The sequence below is a fragment of the Lytechinus variegatus genome, chromosome 13 (assembly GCF_018143015.1).
Source record: "Lytechinus variegatus isolate NC3 chromosome 13, Lvar_3.0, whole genome shotgun sequence".
In the NCBI taxonomy this organism is placed as follows: Eukaryota; Metazoa; Echinodermata; class Echinoidea; order Temnopleuroida; family Toxopneustidae; genus Lytechinus; species Lytechinus variegatus.
Window position 1 is genome coordinate 12,858,006 of NC_054752.1, and position 21,481 is coordinate 12,879,486.

At 37.0% G+C, this 21,481-nt stretch overlaps 1 protein-coding gene across 3 annotated transcripts in view; it reads right to left on the reverse strand.

The window, feature by feature from the left end:
* Positions 1-15,293, reverse strand: part of LOC121426357 (protein AF-10-like) — a 40,174-nt gene extending 24,881 nt beyond the window's left edge. For 2 of the 3 annotated variants that reach the window (XM_041622637.1, XM_041622635.1), the window contains exons 1-8: positions 15,008-15,293; positions 7,740-7,819; positions 6,739-6,793; positions 4,289-4,398; positions 3,749-3,852; positions 2,824-2,917; positions 1,025-2,168; positions 407-512 (exon numbers count right to left, since the gene is read on the reverse strand). In XM_041622637.1, the coding sequence (XP_041478571.1) occupies positions 407-512; positions 1,025-2,168; positions 2,824-2,917; positions 3,749-3,852; positions 4,289-4,398; positions 6,739-6,793; positions 7,740-7,819; positions 15,008-15,116 (1,802 nt within the window). In that variant the 5' untranslated portion in view covers positions 15,117-15,293. The remainder of the gene's footprint in view (positions 1-406; positions 513-1,024; positions 2,169-2,823; positions 2,918-3,748; positions 3,853-4,288; positions 4,399-6,738; positions 6,794-7,739; positions 7,820-15,007) is intronic. The other variant, XM_041622636.1, reaches the window with a different exon arrangement.
* Positions 15,294-21,481: the final 6,188 nt, after the last annotated feature.

A 21,481-nucleotide genomic window follows, 5' to 3' on the forward strand; every position in this document is an offset into this window, starting at 1 on the left:
AACAGGAATAATATTGGCATTCTATACAACGTTGGCAAACATTACACTACTGAGAAAGTGCATGAATATTTCAATTACAAAGGCATTTGACAGCTTAGATCTTAATGTACATGTAACATACCCCCCCCCCCCTTGTAAATTTGGTCTAAATTGCCTTGCTTTTTAGGGCTAAAGGACTGATGATCAACAACTTCAAGCAAACTTTGAGTAAACACACTTTAATTTAAACTCACTTCTCATTAGTTTAGCATTCATTTTTGCAACATTCTAAGCACACTTTCATCATAAAATATACGTACAAGTAACCAAACAAATTCAAATTAACCCCCACACAGTAACTCAGAATAAATGATACTAGAAAAATAAAGAAGAGAATACAAGGATTAGTCTCCTGCATTGATCTTACCCAGTTGAATTGTGTTGGCTTTGTCTACTAGCTCCCGGTCTAGGTGGTCCAATAAGAAGCCCACTCTGGTTAGCAGTACTAAACACATCATGGATCGCTAATTCATCTAAAACACAATAAGACACACAGGTCTATCATTCCAACATCGAGAATTATCCACAAGTGACTCTCCATTAACAAGAACCAGTAATAAAAATACTTAAAAATGCTATTGAAAGTGAGAAAGTAGTTCACTATGGAAGATTTTTCCCTGATTTATTATTAGCAAATACCATTACCATGGCAACACTTTAGCTGAGATATTTTTAGAAGAAGTCTAATTTATGAAAATTTTGCAAGGGACTTCCTCCCACCCCAAAAGTATGCCAATTCCGAACAAGTCTTTCAAACTTTATCTGGCAGGGTATAAAAAAAGTCTGCTCTGGGAAATATACCATTCAATAAATTGAATAAATTTGCATCTTTAGATAATATTTCATGAAACATAGCCATATTTTCAATATCAAAAGAATGTAGATAAGAGTAAGATAACTAGACCAATAACCCTACTGAATCTCCATATAGATGTGAAATATATATCAGTGAATTAGATATATTATAGAAGAAGGCTTAACTAACCAGGGTTGGGTGTGGCACTCTTTGTGCTTGGTGATGCATCTCCCATGGACGACAAGCCCTGTGACATAACACCTCTCTGTCCAAACGAGTACAGACCCATATCTCTTGATAGCGTATTCCCTAACGATGAACCACTTGTTCTCCTACGCTTTTTACTGCCATAATCATCATCCCCGGAGTGTTCTCTGTGACTCCTGGAGCTTTTAGATTCCTTGCTTTGTCTCCTGTGCTTCTTCTTCTCGTGCTTTTCGCTACCGCTTCCGAGGATCGTCTGCTTGTCTTTGCGATCCTCCTCGATAATGGGCTTCTTGACATCGATGCTTTTCACATCAGGAGCTGGGGAGGTCGAGGGAGAGCTGACCTTTTCTACATCTACCATGGTGCTAGTGCTACCAGGTGCAGCGGAAGTTGAGCTGCTGCTGATTGGCGTAGCACTGTCGGTATCAGCCACCGGTGTCTCGGGTTCGACGGCTGGAGGCAAGTCTTTGACCATCACTGTTTCCGTTATCACCAACGGCGTGGTCGAAACGGACGAAGGAGTCGGGGTGCGTGATGGTTCCCGTGAAGCTGCTTTTCGACTTTTGGAGCTTTTGTTATTCGCAGGTGCATTGTCGACCGAAGGAGTAGGGGATTGAGTCCTCTCCTCGGTAACCGAGTTCGCTTCTACCGCTTCAACGCTTTGTTCTTCCATAGCAGTGCCCCCTTGCCCAGAGTCAGTGCCGCTCCCTTTACCCTTACCATCCTTCTTACTCTTCTGTCCATTTCCAGAACTTACTGTATTCCGTCTGAACTTAAGGATGAGTGAACTATCACCCCCACTTGCATTGGTTGTCGTCTCTTCCGATATTGACGTTGAAGGGACTATTGTTGTCTCTGTGAAATTTGCATTGGTGAACTTGGCACTGTGGCCCGTCGAGTTACCACTGGCCTGGTTTGAGCTGCTCTCGTTATTGTCTTTGGCATTATATACAGCGCATACTTCAAATGTTCTGGCTTTCCTTTCTGATTTGGTGCGATGCCTCTCCTTGAGATCCGCCTTTGTCTTATCTGAAGGTCTGTCATTGAGAGATTTCTCTTTCTCGGGTGTGTAGTTTGCTCCAAAAGGTCTGAAGGGTGGTATCGTCTTGATATCTTTGTCTTTCTTCTGTAACAAAGGTAGATTGCATCAGAAACATATTCTACAGATCATGGTTGGCATTTCAACTATCAACTAGGACTCTTCATAGAGACCGTTTTTAATGATATTGATTAGCCAGAAATAGTCGCTATAAAGGTTTAAAATACAGGACAGTCTTACCAAAATAATCATCATTTCATCAAATGGTTTTTAAAAAATGTAATGAAATTATGACAAACATCTCCCCTATCATGTACAGTACTACTGAAATTGCTAAGCATATTATATGAAATATATATGGCATGTAAACAGAAAAGTAGTTATATATGATGTCACTTGGGAAAGAGGTAGAGTCAAGCCCCAAAGATACAATTTGGATATCTAAATCAGCCTTTGTAATCTCATAATACTATTAATGCCAGGCACTATTTATACACATCCATCCCTTCTCACATATTTTATAAGAGCAAAAAGATAAATTCAACATGAAAATAATGATTATGTATGGCCTACAATTTTTTTACCTGTCAGATATAGTCAGTGTATTGATCCTGGAGCCATTTTGGGGCTTAAAAACTTGGTGGCATTTCATCCCGATCACAGACCAGTTAACACCATTACTGCTTGTAATTCTATGTTATTATCATGTTAAGATAAGTGGACGGATTGGAAAATTACTTACCAATTTTTGGTAATGATAGTTGCAGTAGCCAGTGTACTTGACATTATCATTGTGCTGACCAGCTTCTTCACACAACAAACCTTCTTGCTGTGCACTGAAAAAAATAATTTGAAAGGAAAAAAATCACAAAAATTCTTCATAAAATATGAATTAGTGCAGGAGGGATCTTATTTTTCTTTCTATCATTTCAGAACTCCTGACCTCCCTTACAAAAACATTTTCCTCCAGTTTAATATGGTAAATAGCAATCTCTCTGCATTTATGTTTAAGCATTTTATAAGACCCACTATTAGAATATCATGAAAATGCTTCATAGTGCCATAACAAACACATTTATGAAGTACTGAAAATTCTTGAAAAAAAAATAATATCAATTACTTTGTTGTTTGATGTGTATTTTCAAGGTGGGATCTTTTTATTATATTTTTGGGGGGTGGTTAACTTCAAAAGCCTCACAGTACAGAATTTTTCCCTCCAAATTGGTGTTGTATGTATGGCAATTCATCTGCATTTATGTAGACATTTTTGTGAGAATAACAATTTCTTACTGCCAGATTATGAGTGATAAAAGAACTCTCCATAAGTCCCACGTTATTTGTCGATTTTGGAATGAAAATACTCCCAGTGGTCTGTATTTTGAAGTCCAGATTAACATGGCCTACTTAGGGACTAAAATTATGGGATGCTAAACACTTTGTAAAAATTGTTTACACTGTACAGTTTCTTGTATTTACTGGGATCTTCCCCATGCTTTATGGTGAAGTTAACAGTTAGAAGCAAACTGAGCGCCAAATTTGCTTACAAATCGAATTTCTATGGTGTAGAATTAATGTCAAAGCTGGCTATCCATAGTTAAACCACAAATTTAGACCCAGGATTGAATTAAACCTAAGTTCAAAATATGAGCCATTCCATTTACACTTACCATGTAACATGAAACGATTGCCTACAGCCATTCCGATTGCACGTCATACAACATCCTGTGGTTGCTTTAGATTCCCTGCCCTTTGTCTCACATAAGAAACAAGACTGAAATAAAACAAAAACAAACAGGCAATGTGGATGATTTGTATTTACCCTTTGCCACAGAGAAAAGTCTGAATTGTACCAAGAACCATTCAAATTTTAAATGGTTAGTGAAAAATTATACTAGAACCATTTTCAGGTACATATTTTCCTGATAAATTCTCTGAAAAAAAAAGAGAGAAGAAAAGAAAAAGAACAAAAAAAGAAAAAACAGTCCTACTTATCTTGAAAAGCACAAAAAAATGAACTCCTGAACATTTCTTGGTCACAAAATCTTTATTTAAATTTCTTTTAAACATTGGTTCAGGATGCAATCATGATTGAACTAGAACTAGCAAAATCACAATTTGCATCTGAAAATGAGAAGCGCGAAATGCACTGTACGTCTCACAAAAAGATTAATCAATAAAGGGCTAAGAAAATGTGTTTCTAGACATACCTTGTTATATCTCTCATGTGGAATCATAGCAAGAAGAATTGGTTCCATTGTGGACACATTACCAAAGCACACCTCGGGAATATAAAGAGCACATACAACGTGTGCCCAACCTAATGGGAAAATAAAATAACCATGCAGCGTATCATTGGGAAATGTGAAAAAATATGTACAGTATGAATATCGACAATAAGATTGTTTGTAACAGCTACAGTGGAAACATTTGCTGAACCTGGAAACTATGTGACATCCCTTAAATATGTTACTACAAAATAACATACAATACTTTGAATCCAGCTGACATAGATTTATTGTTGCTATATCTGGCAAACCTCTTGAAAGCTTAAGATTGTCAAGAACAACCTTTGTTAAAGCTAAATGATAGTAGTTGCAGTAAAACACTAATTTCGTGAGAAAGTCTGTAAAACCAAGGTTAAGTATGACTATATCATTGTGGATCTAGATCTGGTACAGTTGCATAAACTGAACTTTGTGAAATCATAAAATCTAAGCTGAAATACGATCACACTGAAGATCGTTAACACAGATAGGCACACGTGGCACAGTGTATTATTATTGCTGGAAAAAAGACCCGACGGAAGTGACCGAATCCGCGCTTATTTTGGTTATTTCTCAGCAATTACACAAATTCTTCCTGAATCCTTTGCCACATATTTTTTATTCATACAAACAGACACTTGGGTGGTCATTATATTAGATTCTGTAAAAAGTCATTTTGAGATCGTTACCAGAACTGGAATTTATCTTTAACAAGTATGCAGAAAACTGAATATTAATAAACAAGTCTGCTAAAACAGTACTGAAATAAATTAGACATGTTAAACTTGAAAAAAAAATCATACTTTTAAGCAATAGTGGCTCTTGAGTCTTGACAAATTGAAAGATTGTCAGATGCTTGCCAGACATAGCAGAAACATATGAAATCTGGATTCCTAGTAAGTACTTTAGTTAATGTATAATACAGGTTTATGGGAAGCTTGGTCATTGGGTACCTAGGAAACATACGTTTGTCAATTAATGTAGGAACACTTTCTTACTTAGAAATAACCTCTCAAACTTTACAGTATAAAGGCTGTGACATTTTTTCATTAGATGGAACTTACATTTTTTGTTACATTCATCTATTATAAGAGGTACACAATGACTCATTTATGGAGCACCACTTTTTATTAGCAGAAAGCAATCTGCTTTCAGTTACAAAGTAGTTGTGTTGCCTAAAAAAAACAGAGAGTAATAATTAAGCCTACAGGTTCTCATTATCTTTGTTTGTAATTAGGCCTTTTGTTTTTATACAGTACTAATAGTCAGAATATATTTTTGTAATATAGTGTACATGTATCTAAGGAGCCAGATAATACAAAGTCTAATTCTTTAAAATGACAATTGTTGGCTGACAGAAGATCATGAATCACCATTTAGTATTTCAGGGATTAGGGTACCACAATGATATGTAGCAACTGTACAAATTCTAAAAACCTGTGCTGGCCGCACAGAAACGTGGTTTGCCTAACAGAGCACTAACAGTAAGCCAAGTCACATCTTTCGCATAGGTCAAAACATTTTAAAAGTGATGCATTGTTGTAACATTAGGCCTCGCTGCCACATTACCGGTTGTAACAGGGCCTCTGTGAGCGCATTGTTAACGCAAACAACATTTCCCCAATGCATAATATGCAAAATAACCAGACCTTCATTTTTGAGGAGCCCGATCGTGCCGGCGCTCCTAAAAAAAATAAGGAGAGCAAAAAATTGCGCTCCTAAAAAAAATAAGGAGAGCAAAAAATCGCGCTCCTAAAAAAAATAATAATAATTCCTTGAAATTACTCTGATTTAGTTGAAAACTATCAGAAAACTGAAGAATATTCATCTCTTTCCCGACTCTGATTTTAATTTAATCTCGGTAAATATTGCAGTCCCATGTAGTCCCATATGTAGATTTTCATGGCAACACCATGGAAGTCTACATGTGGGACTACAATATTTACCGAGGTAAGTTCAAATCAGAGTCGGGAAAGAGGTGAATATTCTTCATTTTTTTTTTTTTTTTTTAGCAGGAGCGCGTATGACATCTTGTAAACGTACGTGACCCAGGTCTAGTTTCACCACAGATTAATATTAATAGCTAACACAGCTACTGCATATATACAACGTTAAGAAAAATCTACAATTTATCATACATGTATTGTAATGAATTGATTTGAGCTCCTCACGGAGAGCGATTCTGAGAAGCTCAATTGAGCTCCTCAAAAAAATAAGGAGAGCGATTTATTGAGCTCCACGAAATTATAAACATAAAGGACTGAATAACACGTCTCATCTCAACAGATTTGCCAATAGAAAATTACAGATCACTTTCTCAAAATCATACTTTTATTCTACAGACCAAGACAGAGCACCTGTGGTCATTGATTTGTATCTAAAAAGGTACTTACTTCCATTGTCAGTTCTTTTTAAAGCTCCTTCTCTTTGAGGACATAACTCACATCTCTGTCAGGAAAATGAAGAAATATAATATTGTTAGAATCTCTTTAGTTACAGATACTGAAATTGAATAAACAAAGTTTTGTGTAGTTCTAAAACAAAAGGAACATTGGATCAAAGAGTGAAACTTGTCATAATTATGTAACATTCATATTGTACAATGTAGTCTGCATCTGAAAGATCAATTTCTGGAAATATTGGTTGATGTTTAGACTACTAACATCAGTATGTACATATGGGACAGGATCACATTCTACCAAAACCAACTCAAGAAGATACATGTAGTAAGAAGTATAAACATATTTTATTCTGATAAATAATCCAAAATAATTTGTAGAATCACTGATATTGTACTGATGCTCTTCAGCTCCTCTTCTCTGGAAAAAGAGAAAATTAAATCTACATGTATGTCGGAGTCATGCACGTACATGCAATATAAAAAAAATTACAATAGATGAAAATCTCACGAATGTAAAGATGTGAATGTGAATTTTCAGTGTCTTAACATTTTTTCTAGGTCAAACAATTTCCAAACAAAATGGTTTAATTCCTTTAGCACATTTTTTATACAGCCAGAACCCTGATGAACATATTTGCCTTTATTCTGAACCCAGGTTAAAATTTAAGTCTGGCCCCAACCAAATTGCAAATTGTGGTTTAACTACAGGTAGCCAATTGTGACATAAATTTAACAGTGCAAATTCATTTTATCGGCTCGTTTGACACTCAAATCGTGTAAATCGTCTAGAAATAATGACTAAAATAGGATTTTTTTTTCTCATCCTCGAATCATGCGGAAAGAACAACAACAAACATAGAGCATGCAATGTAAACAAGTTTTGACATCTTTGCCTTCCCATAATTTCAGCACAGAGTTAACCCATGGCCAAAGTTAAACCTAAGTCATAGACCATTGAGTCTTTGTAATGACCTTGTACAGAAAAGGACTTACCACACGCGCTGCCCGCTCCTGGGATTCACATTTACGACAAAACCAGGGCCCAGTCGGTACAGCTACGATTCCATAACAAGCTAACAAAAAATAAGATATAAGAATATATTAGTCCAAAAATATATTGTGGAGGGATCTACATGTACTTTTCATGATTTAAGCTCTAACATTGCAGTGAAAAGAGATTTTCCAGGCTCTTTTGAGCATTTCTATGGCAAAATTACCCCAGCTCTAATCTGTCTGAACCTTTCGTAAATGTTGTTTAATACCGCAGTCTGGAGAATCATGTATCGTTCTCATCTTACAAAGAAAGATTTTTTTTCATGATCTGTTCATTCTGCATTCAGATGTTTTCAATTTTCTTCATAGAAAAGACCTGTTAACATTTACCATCAGGATTAAATGATTGTTTAACTTTATCATAAACCTACAAAGATTATATTTTCAGGCCATTCTCCATGCTGAGAAATAATTCATTGAATACCTTTAAAAAAGAATGTTATCAATATCATGTAGGCTCTGTTGTTCGGGATCCCAATCAAAATAGTTTTCCATAAAAAGATTACTGCAATGATATGCATCCACACTATCACCTTTCAATCCCATATCACCCACAATAACAATTTTAGCAATTGCACGTTCATGTGATGTAGTGATGAACAGCGAAAGATATTACTTATGGAGGATATACAATGTATACATGAACCTATAGATGCTTTAAACACATGGCTGCTATGGTGTAAACTTCTGGTAAACACGTAAAAATGAAGCTACAATATACAAAGCTATTAATATTTAAAGAAGACAATATTGACCTCAGCAAAATTTTTACAGATCTTATTCAGGATTTAATAATTTATATTGTGTTTGACTTTGATGTATGTACATGATAAGCCCGAGTCATATCGAATATTTTGATTATTTTTATAAAGTATTTGGTAATAGACCAGTTTGTAGTTACTTCATGGACAATTTTGGTCAAATGACCTTTTATTTCTTTCTTATGATAGGCAGATTTCAAAGCAAGATATTACGTAAGCTTGCCTTACATAGCAGGATCAAGAAAATTGAATAGACCAGGTGACTAGAATAGCACACCAATGAACACTTTATGAAGGTATTTGTTGCATTCCTACTTTGAATGCATATCATAGTATGTTGCACAATGTACTTGGCAAACTGTAAAATACCAGTCGCTCATGGATGCATTGTTTTTTGTGGATGTAAATGAAGACCACAATTCAAAAGAATATATGAATAATCAAGACATCAAAGTTGGTGCTTATCTCATTAGATTTTAAACCACCATGTCACTTTAGTACAAATGACCTTCGTCTGATCATGCGTAGAATCTTTTTATCATGTCCCAGAAAGGAACTACGAACTGGCTTATAGTATAGTACCTTCAGGGCCCACGACATCAGTTACAATTTTGCCCACTAATGGTAGCTTGCATGGCATGATTGCTGATTTGTTACCATGGTAGTTACTAGGCCCGTTTCAGGTACACGTGTACACGCACTGTCAAGTCAGTGCACGTGTACGTGTACTAAATTCCATCACCGTGTACAGGGTAGCATCTGCATAAAGCTTGCATGGGACTGTATAGTCAGTGAACAAGCTCACAGCCTCAAATTAAATCTCAGTTCTCAGACACTGCACATGTTTTAATCACTATATTTCAATTAACCTAGAGTGAGTTTACTTCCAAAATCGCCGATTTAATCCACATTTATTCTGGAGACTCAAGTTTTTGTACCACGAAATGGGTCTGCTCCGGTCTCGAAAGCTCAAAAGTGCTGCTCAATCACACTCAGAGCCAATTTGAGAATCACCAATTGGGACAGCGATCATTGCTACAACTTACGTGTTATACGCTCGTACACATGTGCTAAAAGCCTACGAACAAACGCTCCTCAAACTGGCAATAAAATAATGAAAATCAATCGATATCTTCAGTTACACTTAATTCTGCAGCGACCTATGCATGCATGTACGTACGGTACAGTACACGTATGCAAAATGCACATCCAACAAACGTCAGCGCTAGCTAGGGCCCTGCACTGATTTTCTTTTGCATTCTTTATTAATTTAATGCGCTGCTAAGCTGAGTAAACTTTTTAATTGCACCAATTTTTGTGGATTGATACTTCTAACTTCTCAGGTAAGTTTTAAAACCATGACTTAGGCTATATTGACCCCTTTTCATGTTACATTGACATGTTGATGCGGCTTCGTGTCGACAGTCGACACTGAAAACATAATTCGCTCTCACAGTGTTTACAACGTGTACACGTGTACACGACCAAAAGACATGCCATGTACATGTGCATCGAAAATGGACTTTCAAAACGGGCCTATCATTGGATGGCAAAATTACCATACTGGTAACTTTTTGCAACAGGGCCCAGTACTAGTCATTATATGAACAGAAATAGCAACACCATTTTAAGGCCAAGTAAAAAAAGAAAGTAGTTGATCGTCCGGGTTTTTTGAGAGTGGTGATGAGGGAGGTCCTTACTATTTGCTATCTTACTATTTTTTTTAAAAACAAGGAGGCATTTTCTCGGCCCATTTTTGACATCAATGATGAGGGAGGTCCTTACTATTTACTATGTTTTTTTTGCTATTTTTTATTCTAATGGTTGTCAGGCCATGTCAAGCTCGAAATATGTGATCGATGCATGCTTAATATTAATAATAAATGAGTAGAAATGTATGCATACATACAATTGATTGGAAATCTATGGAAAATGTATTATGCGATAAAAATCTATTGATGTATTTATACTGATGTATACCGGTACTGTATTGTAAAACAAAACGTTCATGTCAAGTGAATGATTTAAACATTATTCTATATTAATATAGGCCTATATATATTGTAAAGGTAAAAAAGCATGGGGTGGGATCATTTTCATTACCATGGAGCCATGTTTAGTTTTCCAGAGCCAATCTCTTTTTAGCTCTGGGCATGGTTTCGCATCGCAGTTTTCCAGCTGCTTGTATATTCATTAACATGTTGTTTAATACTGTTCAATTTTTATTCATTTTCTAATTGATATCAAATGTTAAATGATGATTGAATTAATTGTTAATTGTTCACATAATGTTTATTATTTCATGTTTGTAACTCTAAGTGTTAGATATATAGTTAACTAATTTTTAGTTTTACAATTTTCCATCAAATTGAATAGCTCAAGGAAGAATAAAGTTTATCAAATTTGAACAGAATTGGCACTTCTTGGAATCCCATTAATGATTTTCAATCTTCATAAAGAATAACCCACTTGAAATTATTTTTTGAATATTCAATGCACTGCCTGCTGACGTTAGAAAACTCAATTGATTTCAAAATTCACATGTTGCGCCAGCACAGTCAATAACATCATCCCAGCACACAAGTCATGCATTACCCAACAGAGTCACAACAAGCACAGTCAATCACCGTAACACACATCGAAGAATAGGTGCTATCACTCACCAAAAAACTAGTGCTGTAGCTCGGTTCCTTCAACTCGGTCCGAACCCGGCTCGTAAATCTTATCAGAATCATAGCTCGACCCGGAGAGGCCCGGTAACCCGGTCCGGCTAAAATTGATTTATGTCCATGCAAAAGTACAAAGTTTTGACCTACTTGACTCTTATCTGTGACCGACATCACCTTCTGACCTTGTTCTCAAAAGACGATACAAACCCCCAAAATATTTAATTCATTGTTTATATCATCCAGTAGTAATGTAGAGAGGGATTGAGACGATACAAGGCCAAATCGCAATTCCTCACATCACCAGTGCAGCGGTCAACAGCACAGTCTGTGCACCGCTAGTGATTTACTACGAAACATGTGCTTTGAGATGATTTTTTTTTTGTGTGTGTGTGTGTGTGAAATCAAGAGGCAGATTACAAACCACATTGTTTATTATGTTATCATTCTGGTGACCCAATTTTCAAACAGGCTCTCACAGAGATTGTTTCTGTCTATCATAGGGCAGATTTTTTTCGGAGGGGTGGAGGTGGCAGAAAGAGTTAATTTCTGAGCGTATTTCATTCTTCATATTTGCTTTGAAGCAATAGAATATTTTAATCAAACTATTTTTTGTGTATTAGAACGGAGATTAGCCTTCAGCTACCGGTAATAATATTTAATAAAAATATTTTTAATAAAAAAAATGAATCAAAATACATTTTTATTTCATATTAAACTTTGACAATCGGTCCAATATCATCCTACCCCCATATCATCCATTTAGTCATCTCTCACGTTTTTTTTTTTTTGCTCTTGTACACATACCCCCCCCCCCTTCTCTCTCTCTCCCGGTAACGGCACCCTCCTCTTCTCGTCCGTCTCGTCCACCCTCTTTAATGTATCCTTTAAATGGGAATTAAATTGTTTTGCACCCACTCTCAGCTGAGCTATTATTTTCGGATCACCGACTTTGTGGAAAATGTCAACACAACAGGGTTTTGGGGGGAGGGAGGGCTTTTATGGTTAGCAGAAAAAACTGGTATAAAAGATATCTCAATAAACCGGACAGATTATTTTACCAAAAAAGAGAGAAATATTCTGCATGTCATCACAGTCATAATATCAAAAGGAAAACTTCTTGAGTTATGACCATGCCTAATGGACCAACTGGCCTTTACTTGTAAACAAATTGGACATTCTCACCCAGTGAAACCATTACTCTCAGCCAATCACATGACCAGTCAGACGATATCACATGGCAGGTACTGTGTGCATGTGCGCCGTTAGCCGGCTAGCTATATCATCTCGATCCCTCACACACAAGGCCATAACTCAGACAGGAGGTCTGATCATGATGGGGAAAAAATGAAAAAAAGGTAGGGATGGTTGGCCTTTGACCTGTCCCCTCGACCATCACACTAGGTGGATGGATTGCTTGGCAAAAATAGTTTCACAACTTTTATTGCGGTGAAAAATGACACCTCAAATATTATCAAACAATCCGGGTTTATTTTCCGGGTTCGAGGGATTCAAAGTGAAACCCGGCCCGTAAAGCTCCGAGCCGGTCAATGCCAACTCGGCAGGATTCAGCCCGGTAAACAATCCGAGCTACAGCACTACAAAAAACCCGCCGAAATACAAATTTACGTCACTAAAATTGATTTTTCTGCACCATATTTCCAAAGCACACGACGGATTAGTTCAGATTCAAGAAGCGGGGTTCCAGAAAATGCACTAAAAATGAAGAAATCTGTGATCTTCCCCGAGTTTGCAAACTTTATTTTCTTGCTAATTTATGATGGTATCTTCAAAATTCCAATAGAAAACCAAATCAGAATTTTTTTCTTTCTTGCAGTTACAGCGATATCGGACTTTGCAATTGTTTTTGAAGTTGCGAGAGAGATCCCATAGCAAATGAGAGCAAATCGCTCGCCAATTTTGTGATTTTTTTCACTATTCAGCAGCCATAAAAATAGTAAATATCATGAAAATTGATGCTGCAATGAAAAAGGGAACATCAAAAAAGGAACATCACGATTTTTTTTTTTTTTTTTAGCCAATTTTTGAAAATAGTAAATATCAAAAATTTCCATGCGGCGGCCAAAATAGATGCGCGCGAGGACGATCGATCAACTACTTTCTTTTTTTACTTGGCCTAATACGACCAGTACGACAATACACCAGACGGTGGACTGTACTGTTTCCAGAAGAATACAGTCTGCAATATCTGTGTCAAGACTATGCAACACACAATAAAAAAGTCTTCAAAAACATCTTTGTCTGTACATAACAAAAATTACAGTAACAATTATATTCATTTATGATAGGTCTTTCAACCTTAATGTTTTTTGGGTGTTTTTTACTCACCAAAGCGCTCAAATCTGTTTTGGGGGGGCAAATTATTATTATGCCCTCGATTGGTGAAAATCCAGAAATAAACCCCTTTTTTCTGTACTTAAAAAAAGATATAACAATTTTTTTGTTAGAGGTGCTGGTCCAAAAATTGGGATTGTCCCAGAAAACAAGGATATCCTCATAAACCAAGATAAATCATTTCTTGATCAATTAAAACTGTCCTTGTTTATGGGGAGTTTTTTTTTCAACTACCCCTGCGGGACAGAGACAGTATTTTGGGGGATTGAGCTCGAGAGTACTAAATTAGATTCAGTTACCTCAATTCCCCTAGTCTAGACTAGTTCACTGTCTTGCGTCTATATATTTCACAACTTGCCAGTCTTCTAATAATCATTATGAAACCTGATATGTTTACATTGACTAGCGGTCTAGCACACGATTGGTTTCGGTACTTGACAGGTGAATCATTCACCCAAAGTCCTAGTCCCAAGGCTGAATGAACTTTCCTAGATTTCTTGTGCATGTTGTGTGGAGGAATCTTAGAAAACCGAGACAATTTTCGGACCAGCACCCCTCTACTGTCACTAGCCATCATTAAAATTTACATAAGCTACAACTCAATTTCCATGAATGATTTGACAATTAATGGGACGAATTGATTACAACACGAACATCAACATGCCCAATTTTAAGAATTGTTATTTGACTTTTTGAGTTGACTGGTTCGTGGCATTGCACTTGCATTCATGATTGGGCGATGTGATCGTGTGAATGAAAGCACACTCACGCCAACACTACAGTTTTGTACTTTACTTAGTTATGCTGCCTTACTACATTCTCAACTTAACGTTAGACCGAAGCTACATGCCATTTGACTGTGATTGTGAATAGATGTTGACTGTACCGGCCTAACGTTAAGTTGCCCTTTTTACACAGGATTTTCTTAACCCCGGACTATCGCTAACCCCGTACTATCCTTAACCCCGTACTATTTTTTTTTCCTTTTCACACATGCCAAATTGTTATTGCTAACCCCGGATAAGGAATGCTTGCTTTTTACACACGAAACTCGCTAACCCCGGACTAGTGGTTTTTGTCGATCATTCGTAGTACAAGTGCTTCACTCGCAATTTCCTTAACCCCGTACTATTTAAGCTTAGCCCACTTTCGTTTTACACATGCGATCTTAACCCCGTACTATTGCTCTTAGCACCGCAATTGGTGGGATAACCCTGCTTTTTTGCAGGGCCAAATAATCCCGTACTATAGGTGGGGTTAGCCCACTTTGCAAAAACGCTGTGTAAAACGAAAGTGGGCTAAGCTTAACCCCGTACTATAGGTGGGGCTAAATTGCCATTTAGCCCCACCAATAGTACGGGGTTAAGGAAATTTTAGCCTGTCTAAAAAGGGTATTAGTTGCATGCATGCAGATTCCAAAACATACCCTGGTGAACGGCTACATTACAACCGTGACCATCGCAGTAAACTAGCGGGTTTTCCGTCCATCCTCGCTCGTCGCCGCAGACGCAGCAGCCACCAACCATCTCCTTCATCCTCTTCTCCTAAAAGATATAAGAATCAACGGACAGACCACAGTGGTCGGGCTATCCTACCAGCCCCAATAAGTCCATAATTCGACACTTTCTTACGGCTTCAAATACTATTTTTTCTTATTTTGTGCTTGCGCCACTCAATGCGCGTGCGCAGTGTCCTAATAATGCATGATGGGATAGTAAAAAGTCAACGCCGCGATAAAAGCGAATGCAATGGCGAGAGTGTGTGGTTTTTTCAACGGCGAAACCAGGGTCCGCTTTTCACGAAAACATCGTAATATCTGGTTCCGTAATATCGTAGAGCTACTATACACTCCTGACTGGCACTGAACTATAGTTGCGATCATATAGGCTTATAACCCGGAAACCCAAGCACGTGTTCATTCTCTAACATGCATTTCGTCGGAGCTAGAAATTTAATTAGATTCATAATGCTCTCAAAAAACAGTTGCCCGATTACTTTATTTCATTCATTCACTTTCAATATTTTAATAGGGTTTAGGACCAAGTTGACTGAATCATACTTATTCCACGTGTCAGGGAGGTTTCACTTGACAATGAGGAGAAAATTAATATTTCATAATTGATATAATAAGATACAAAAATAGTGAGTGGAATTAAGTGAAACTTTTAACTTATGTCATAACTTTCTTATTTTACATCCGATTTTCAGTGTTATGCTTGTTGGTTTTTTCTCTTTTTATTCAAATCAACTTTTTGTTCGGATGGACTTTTCGAATGGCTCTGTCTCAACAGGTAAAAAGGTGCAAAGATAAAAATTACACATGTAAAAATGGCATAGGGGTATATTGGCAGGGGGAAATGACAGAGGTATGTAAATCCACCGCATTATATCTATATTAATCTTTTTTGTTAATCATGAGTTCTGAGAAGAGAATTCAAATCGTAATGCTGGACTAAATTAATGTTAACTATAACGACCTTCTCATGTCAAATCGCTCTAGCCTACTGTTAAACAGAATATTTTGTTATATTTCTGTTATCCATGATGGGATGCATACCTTTTTAAAAATAACATTTTTCACACCATGCGTAACTTATCAAGGCGGGAACATGTTAGTCTGCTGGGCAAATCCTTCACTCGAAATAAGGGTCTGAATGTGCAGCCTACTCATGCCTTGTGTACTGAAGGCTCTCTCAAGTTTTGTATGTGCTAGTCTTTGCGTGGAGGCACACTTGTTGATCAAAGTTCCAATGAGGGTCTGTGCCTGCAGACTAGGAAAATGTCATGAAACTCAAGTTTCGATGCACAAGTGGTTCGAAATATCTCCGAATTTGTCTATTTCATTGAATTCATGGTGTCATAATATAGCGCACATTCAGGCGCGTATCCAGGATCTTGCACCCCGGGGGCCGAATTTTGGAGCCCCTTCGAACTTTTCGCACATTGAGACAATCTTACGGACAACTGGAGCCCCCCCCCCCCCGCCAGGCAATCATAAGGTGTCTTATATCATTGATTGCTTTTATTTCTGCATTCATGCAATGCAGATATAAGTTTACAATATACATTTGGGGTTTCAATTTAGTTAACTTCTCATCAGATATGTGTGCGGGAGCGAAAAAAAATTAAGTTCCAGGGCGGATCAAACATAAGCTTTTGCCAATGGGGGGGGGGGTATTTTATATGTTTCCCAATCGGACATTCTATGCACTTTTTACAACCGTGAACATTATAGATATGCGTATGAAGGCTCAGTTGCAAAAGGGGTTAGATCCATTTTTCATCATTTTTTTTCTCGATGTACAGACTTTAAGTAGCTCTATAAGATGATAACAAGAAAAGTTGAATGAATTTCCCATTAAAAAAAATGAACAAGAATGGCAAAGATTTTTTTTCCCAAAATGAGTTAGATCCATTTCAGTTTGGTTGCAAAACGGGTTTGATCCACAAAGAAGTATTTTGGAAAAGAATATTTTTAAAAAATATGAAGACAGGTAGATTTCTTTTATACCCAATTTCAGTCAGGGTATCATGAAGATTTAGTTTCACGTAAGAATATTGCAACATATGGGAGAATACAAAAATAATATTTTTGGAGTGGATCTAACCCCATTTGCAACCAAACTCTTCTGAAGAGCTCATTTGTCAGAAGGGGCTAGATCCATTCTCTATAGATTTTATTGTTTTTTGTTTAAAAACCTATAGATTTGTAATAATCACTATGATGATGCCAAAGAAGAAAGGTAGCTTTCTTTTATACCCAATTTTATTTTCACATGATGATCATGACAATTTAGTTTCTCATAAGAATATTGCAATGTGGGAGAATAAAAAAAAACGAATTTTCTCGGAATAGTCCAAGGTGGATCTAATCCCTTCTCAACCAAACTCTTCGTATATATACACAATTGATACGAGCGAGAAATGCGAGCTGAAAAAAAATGATACTCTGACCTAAAATTTTGACATTCTAAGCACTTGGTAATCATGCAAGAACAGAATGGGTATCTTAATAATTTCATGCCGGCGAGCGCAAAGCAATAGCTGAAAATATCACATTCCGACCATACATGGGCATTCTAAGCACATTTTTGTAACCATGAATAGAATGGGTAGCTGTCTAAACAATAAATGCGAGCGCGAGCTACCAAAATGATATTCTGACCTAAAATGTTGACATTCTAAGCACTATTGGTTATCAAGAACAGAATGGGTATCTAACAAATAATTTAATGCGAGCGCAAAGCGCCAGCTGAAATTTTTTTGATATTCCGACCAAAACTGGACATTCTAATGAAAAGGATGGGTAATAAATAAATAAAATAAAAAAATAAAAAATGTGCGAGCGCGAAGCACGAGGTGAAATAATGATATTTTGACAAAAAATTTGGACAATGTTGGTAATCATGAGCATTATTGGGCGCTATATAAACGCCTATTATTATTATTATTATTATGGGCATCTAATTAATCGATGCGAGTGCGAAGCATGAACTGATTATTTTGATATTCCGATCCCTAACCATGCTAATACCATGGTCACATTTGATCTACGGCGGCCGTACGGCGAGTCGACAACAGCCGTTTTATTAATTTCAACTCAAACCACCTTGGGCCCGTTGCATAAAAAAATTTACCTGAGAAAACTCAGGTTGTTTTTACCGGAGTTTTTGCCCTGTGTTAAAGTCAATTGTAGAAATCAGACTAACCTTAGTTTACAGTTTTTACCAGAGTTATCTCAGGTAAAAAGTTTTATGCAACAGGCCCCTTATGTTGTTGGTACAAAAAAATGTTGAAACGACTGTTTTCGACTCGCCGTACGGCCGCCGTATATTGAGCAAATGTGACCATGGTATAAGCGAACATTCGAAGTACTTTTTGTGACCGTGAACAGGATGGGTATTTATCTTAACTGTATTGATGCGAAGCGCGCTATGAAAACTTTTGATATTCTGACCTAAAATTTTGACAATCGAGTGAGCATTTTTAGTAATCATGAACAGGATAAACATCTAACAAAACATTTAATGCGAGTGCGTAGCACAAGCTGAAAACTTTTGATAGTACGACCCAAAGTTGGACATTCCTATTAACCATGAACAGGATCGTCAAGTTTCTAAACAATGCGAGCTCGAAGAGCGAGATGAAAGTTTTTGATATTCTGACCTTAATTTGGACTTTCTAAGCAATAATATTTTTCTAATCATGAACAGGATGGCCAGCTAACTAAGCAGTTGATGGGAGCAAACATGAGTATGGCGCCCCTTCCTATATAGGTTGTACATAAATTTGGCGCCCCAGGACAAACATCAATGCGCGCCTATGTCGAATATTCATTCGGCGCCCGTAGGTCGAACATCAATTATTGATCCTTATTTTATCCTTGGTTGAACATCAAGTCGGCACCCCCCCCCCCCTCACGCTATAGGTCGAACCTCAATTTGGCGCCCCTAGGTAGAACTAGAGTACCTTTATATAGAGGTACTCTAGGTATAACATCTATTCGGCGCCCCCTATGTTGAACCTCAATTCGTCGCCTCTATAGGTAGAAAATCATTTAGCGCCCTCCCCCTATACATTGAACATCGATTCGGCGTCTCCTATATTATGTCGAACATTAATTCGTCGCACGTAAGTAAAACATCATTTCGCCCCCCAGGTTGAACATCAAGTCGGTGCCCCCATGTCGAACTTCAATTCGGCGCCCCCTATGTCAAACATCAAATTTGGGCCCCTAGGTCGGACATCTATTCGGCGCCCCCTCTGTCGAACATCAATATTCTGCGTCCCTATATGTTGGACATTGATTCGGCGCCCCTATGGTCGAACATCAATTCGGCGCCCCCTTGGTCGAACATCGAAAAAAAATAGTTTCACTTAAACCGGTGGTTATTTTGGTTACATTTTTAAATTTTCAAACATGCATCTTCCAGAATACCTGGGGGTGTTTCCTAATTCTTGACGGCGTGCATATAACTGTTCTAAAAAAGGTATTGCTAAACTTAAAAAATCAATAACTTCGTTGTCATTCTTGTCAGATTTTGATAACATTTTTGGCGTTTTGCTCAGTGACTTTTAATTACTACATTTACTTAGGTATAATTATTCTCAGACCGGGGAACACCTTTAACAAACTTGTAAGACAGAAAGCGTATAGGCCTGTAGAGGTACAGTATAGTACCAAATAAAACAAAAAAATATAATACAGAGATTGAATTATATGGCATACTCTAATAAGGGTAATGACAGAAAGCAAATAGGTCTACAATGAAAAGAAAAAAAGCAAGATTATACAATAAAAATATGGAAAGAGATATCTTACTCTTTTACCTCAATTTACTTGCCACTATATGGAAAAAGTTCACAGGACGGTTGCATGTAGGTCTATGTTTTAAATCATATGACGGTATTGCCCATGATGTTAACGTTATAATTAATACTATAGGGAGTTTTCGTAATCTCCTGTGTTTTGCTATACATTGTATACTTTTGTTAAATTTTGGAATGAAAAAGAAAAAAAGACATCCTTATTATGTGTTTTTTGGGTCGCGCATAATATCCACTCGTCAATGTAAGTGCCCCCCCCCCCTGGGATCAGCTGCATGGGCCCCGTCTTCCAAAGAGCTACGATAGATCCAATCGTAACGTATTGGAACTCCATCAGTGTCATATATTTTTCTACAGGAAATTGCGCAATGTCTTTTGTAAACAAAGAGAAGCAGAGTGATTTTTTAAGAAAACAATGATTGAATGGATATCAATATACAAACTATTTTGAACAAACATACATAATAGATGCTGACGTTGCTGGCCGTCCATAGTTGAGATTGATCGGATCAATCGCAACCCTTTGCAAGACGAGGCCCTGAGCGGATCACCTTTTTTTCACAAAGACCTCTCAGCTGTTCATTGTAATTTGACGGAAATTTTTCAATAGATTTGCTATGTTGTAGAATCCGTCCCTGCATGCCATAATTGCAAAAAAAAATCGCTAAATGACTGTTTTCAGTCATTATTTTGGATAGTGACGGTGGGCCTGGCTTTCAACATTTTTTTTAAATCACATTTTTAGATACCTACTGTAATACCTATTATCATCATCATTATTATTATTATTATTTCCATTGTCCACAACTTGATGTTCTGTTTGTATATTAAACAGCAACCGGACTTCTTCCAGAAATCTAGGGTTATTGTTCTATATTCTATCAAATGGGTCCTCTTATTATTATTATTATTTCCATTGTCCACAACTTGATGTTCTGTTGGTATATTGAACAGCGACCGGACTTCTTCCAGAAATCTAGGGTTATTGGAAAGCTGCCAATTAATAATAATACATTAATTAATTAATAATAATAATAATGATTATTATTATTATTATTATTATTATCATTATTATTATTATTATTATCATTATCATAAGTAGTAGGCCTAGTAGTAGTAGTTGTAGTAGTAGTAGTAGTACTAGTAGTAGTCGTAGTATATAGTAGCAAAATTATTATTATTATTATTATCATTATTATTATTATTAGTGTTATTATTATTATTATTGTTAATAATAATCATCATTGTTTGTTTCGCGGTACCGGACGACTATGCCCAGTGACCTATCGACCCCGCCCACTATAGCTGCCACGCCCTTCCACTCGGGACTGAGATACGTTGTTCCCGGACGTTGTTTCCCTGGCCAGTTCGTTGAATTCAGTTGAATCAGTGCTATTTATATTTTCAGGTTGTGTAAATGCATTTCAATAACAATACCATGTTTATGATTTTAATTTGCATGTAATACCCGGAATAAATATAAGTTTTTTATTTCAAGATCCCCCCCCCCCTCGAGCTCCCCGTACGTACCGTAGCTGGCGGCAGCAGAGCTAGAGAGGGCAGCAAAGCACGT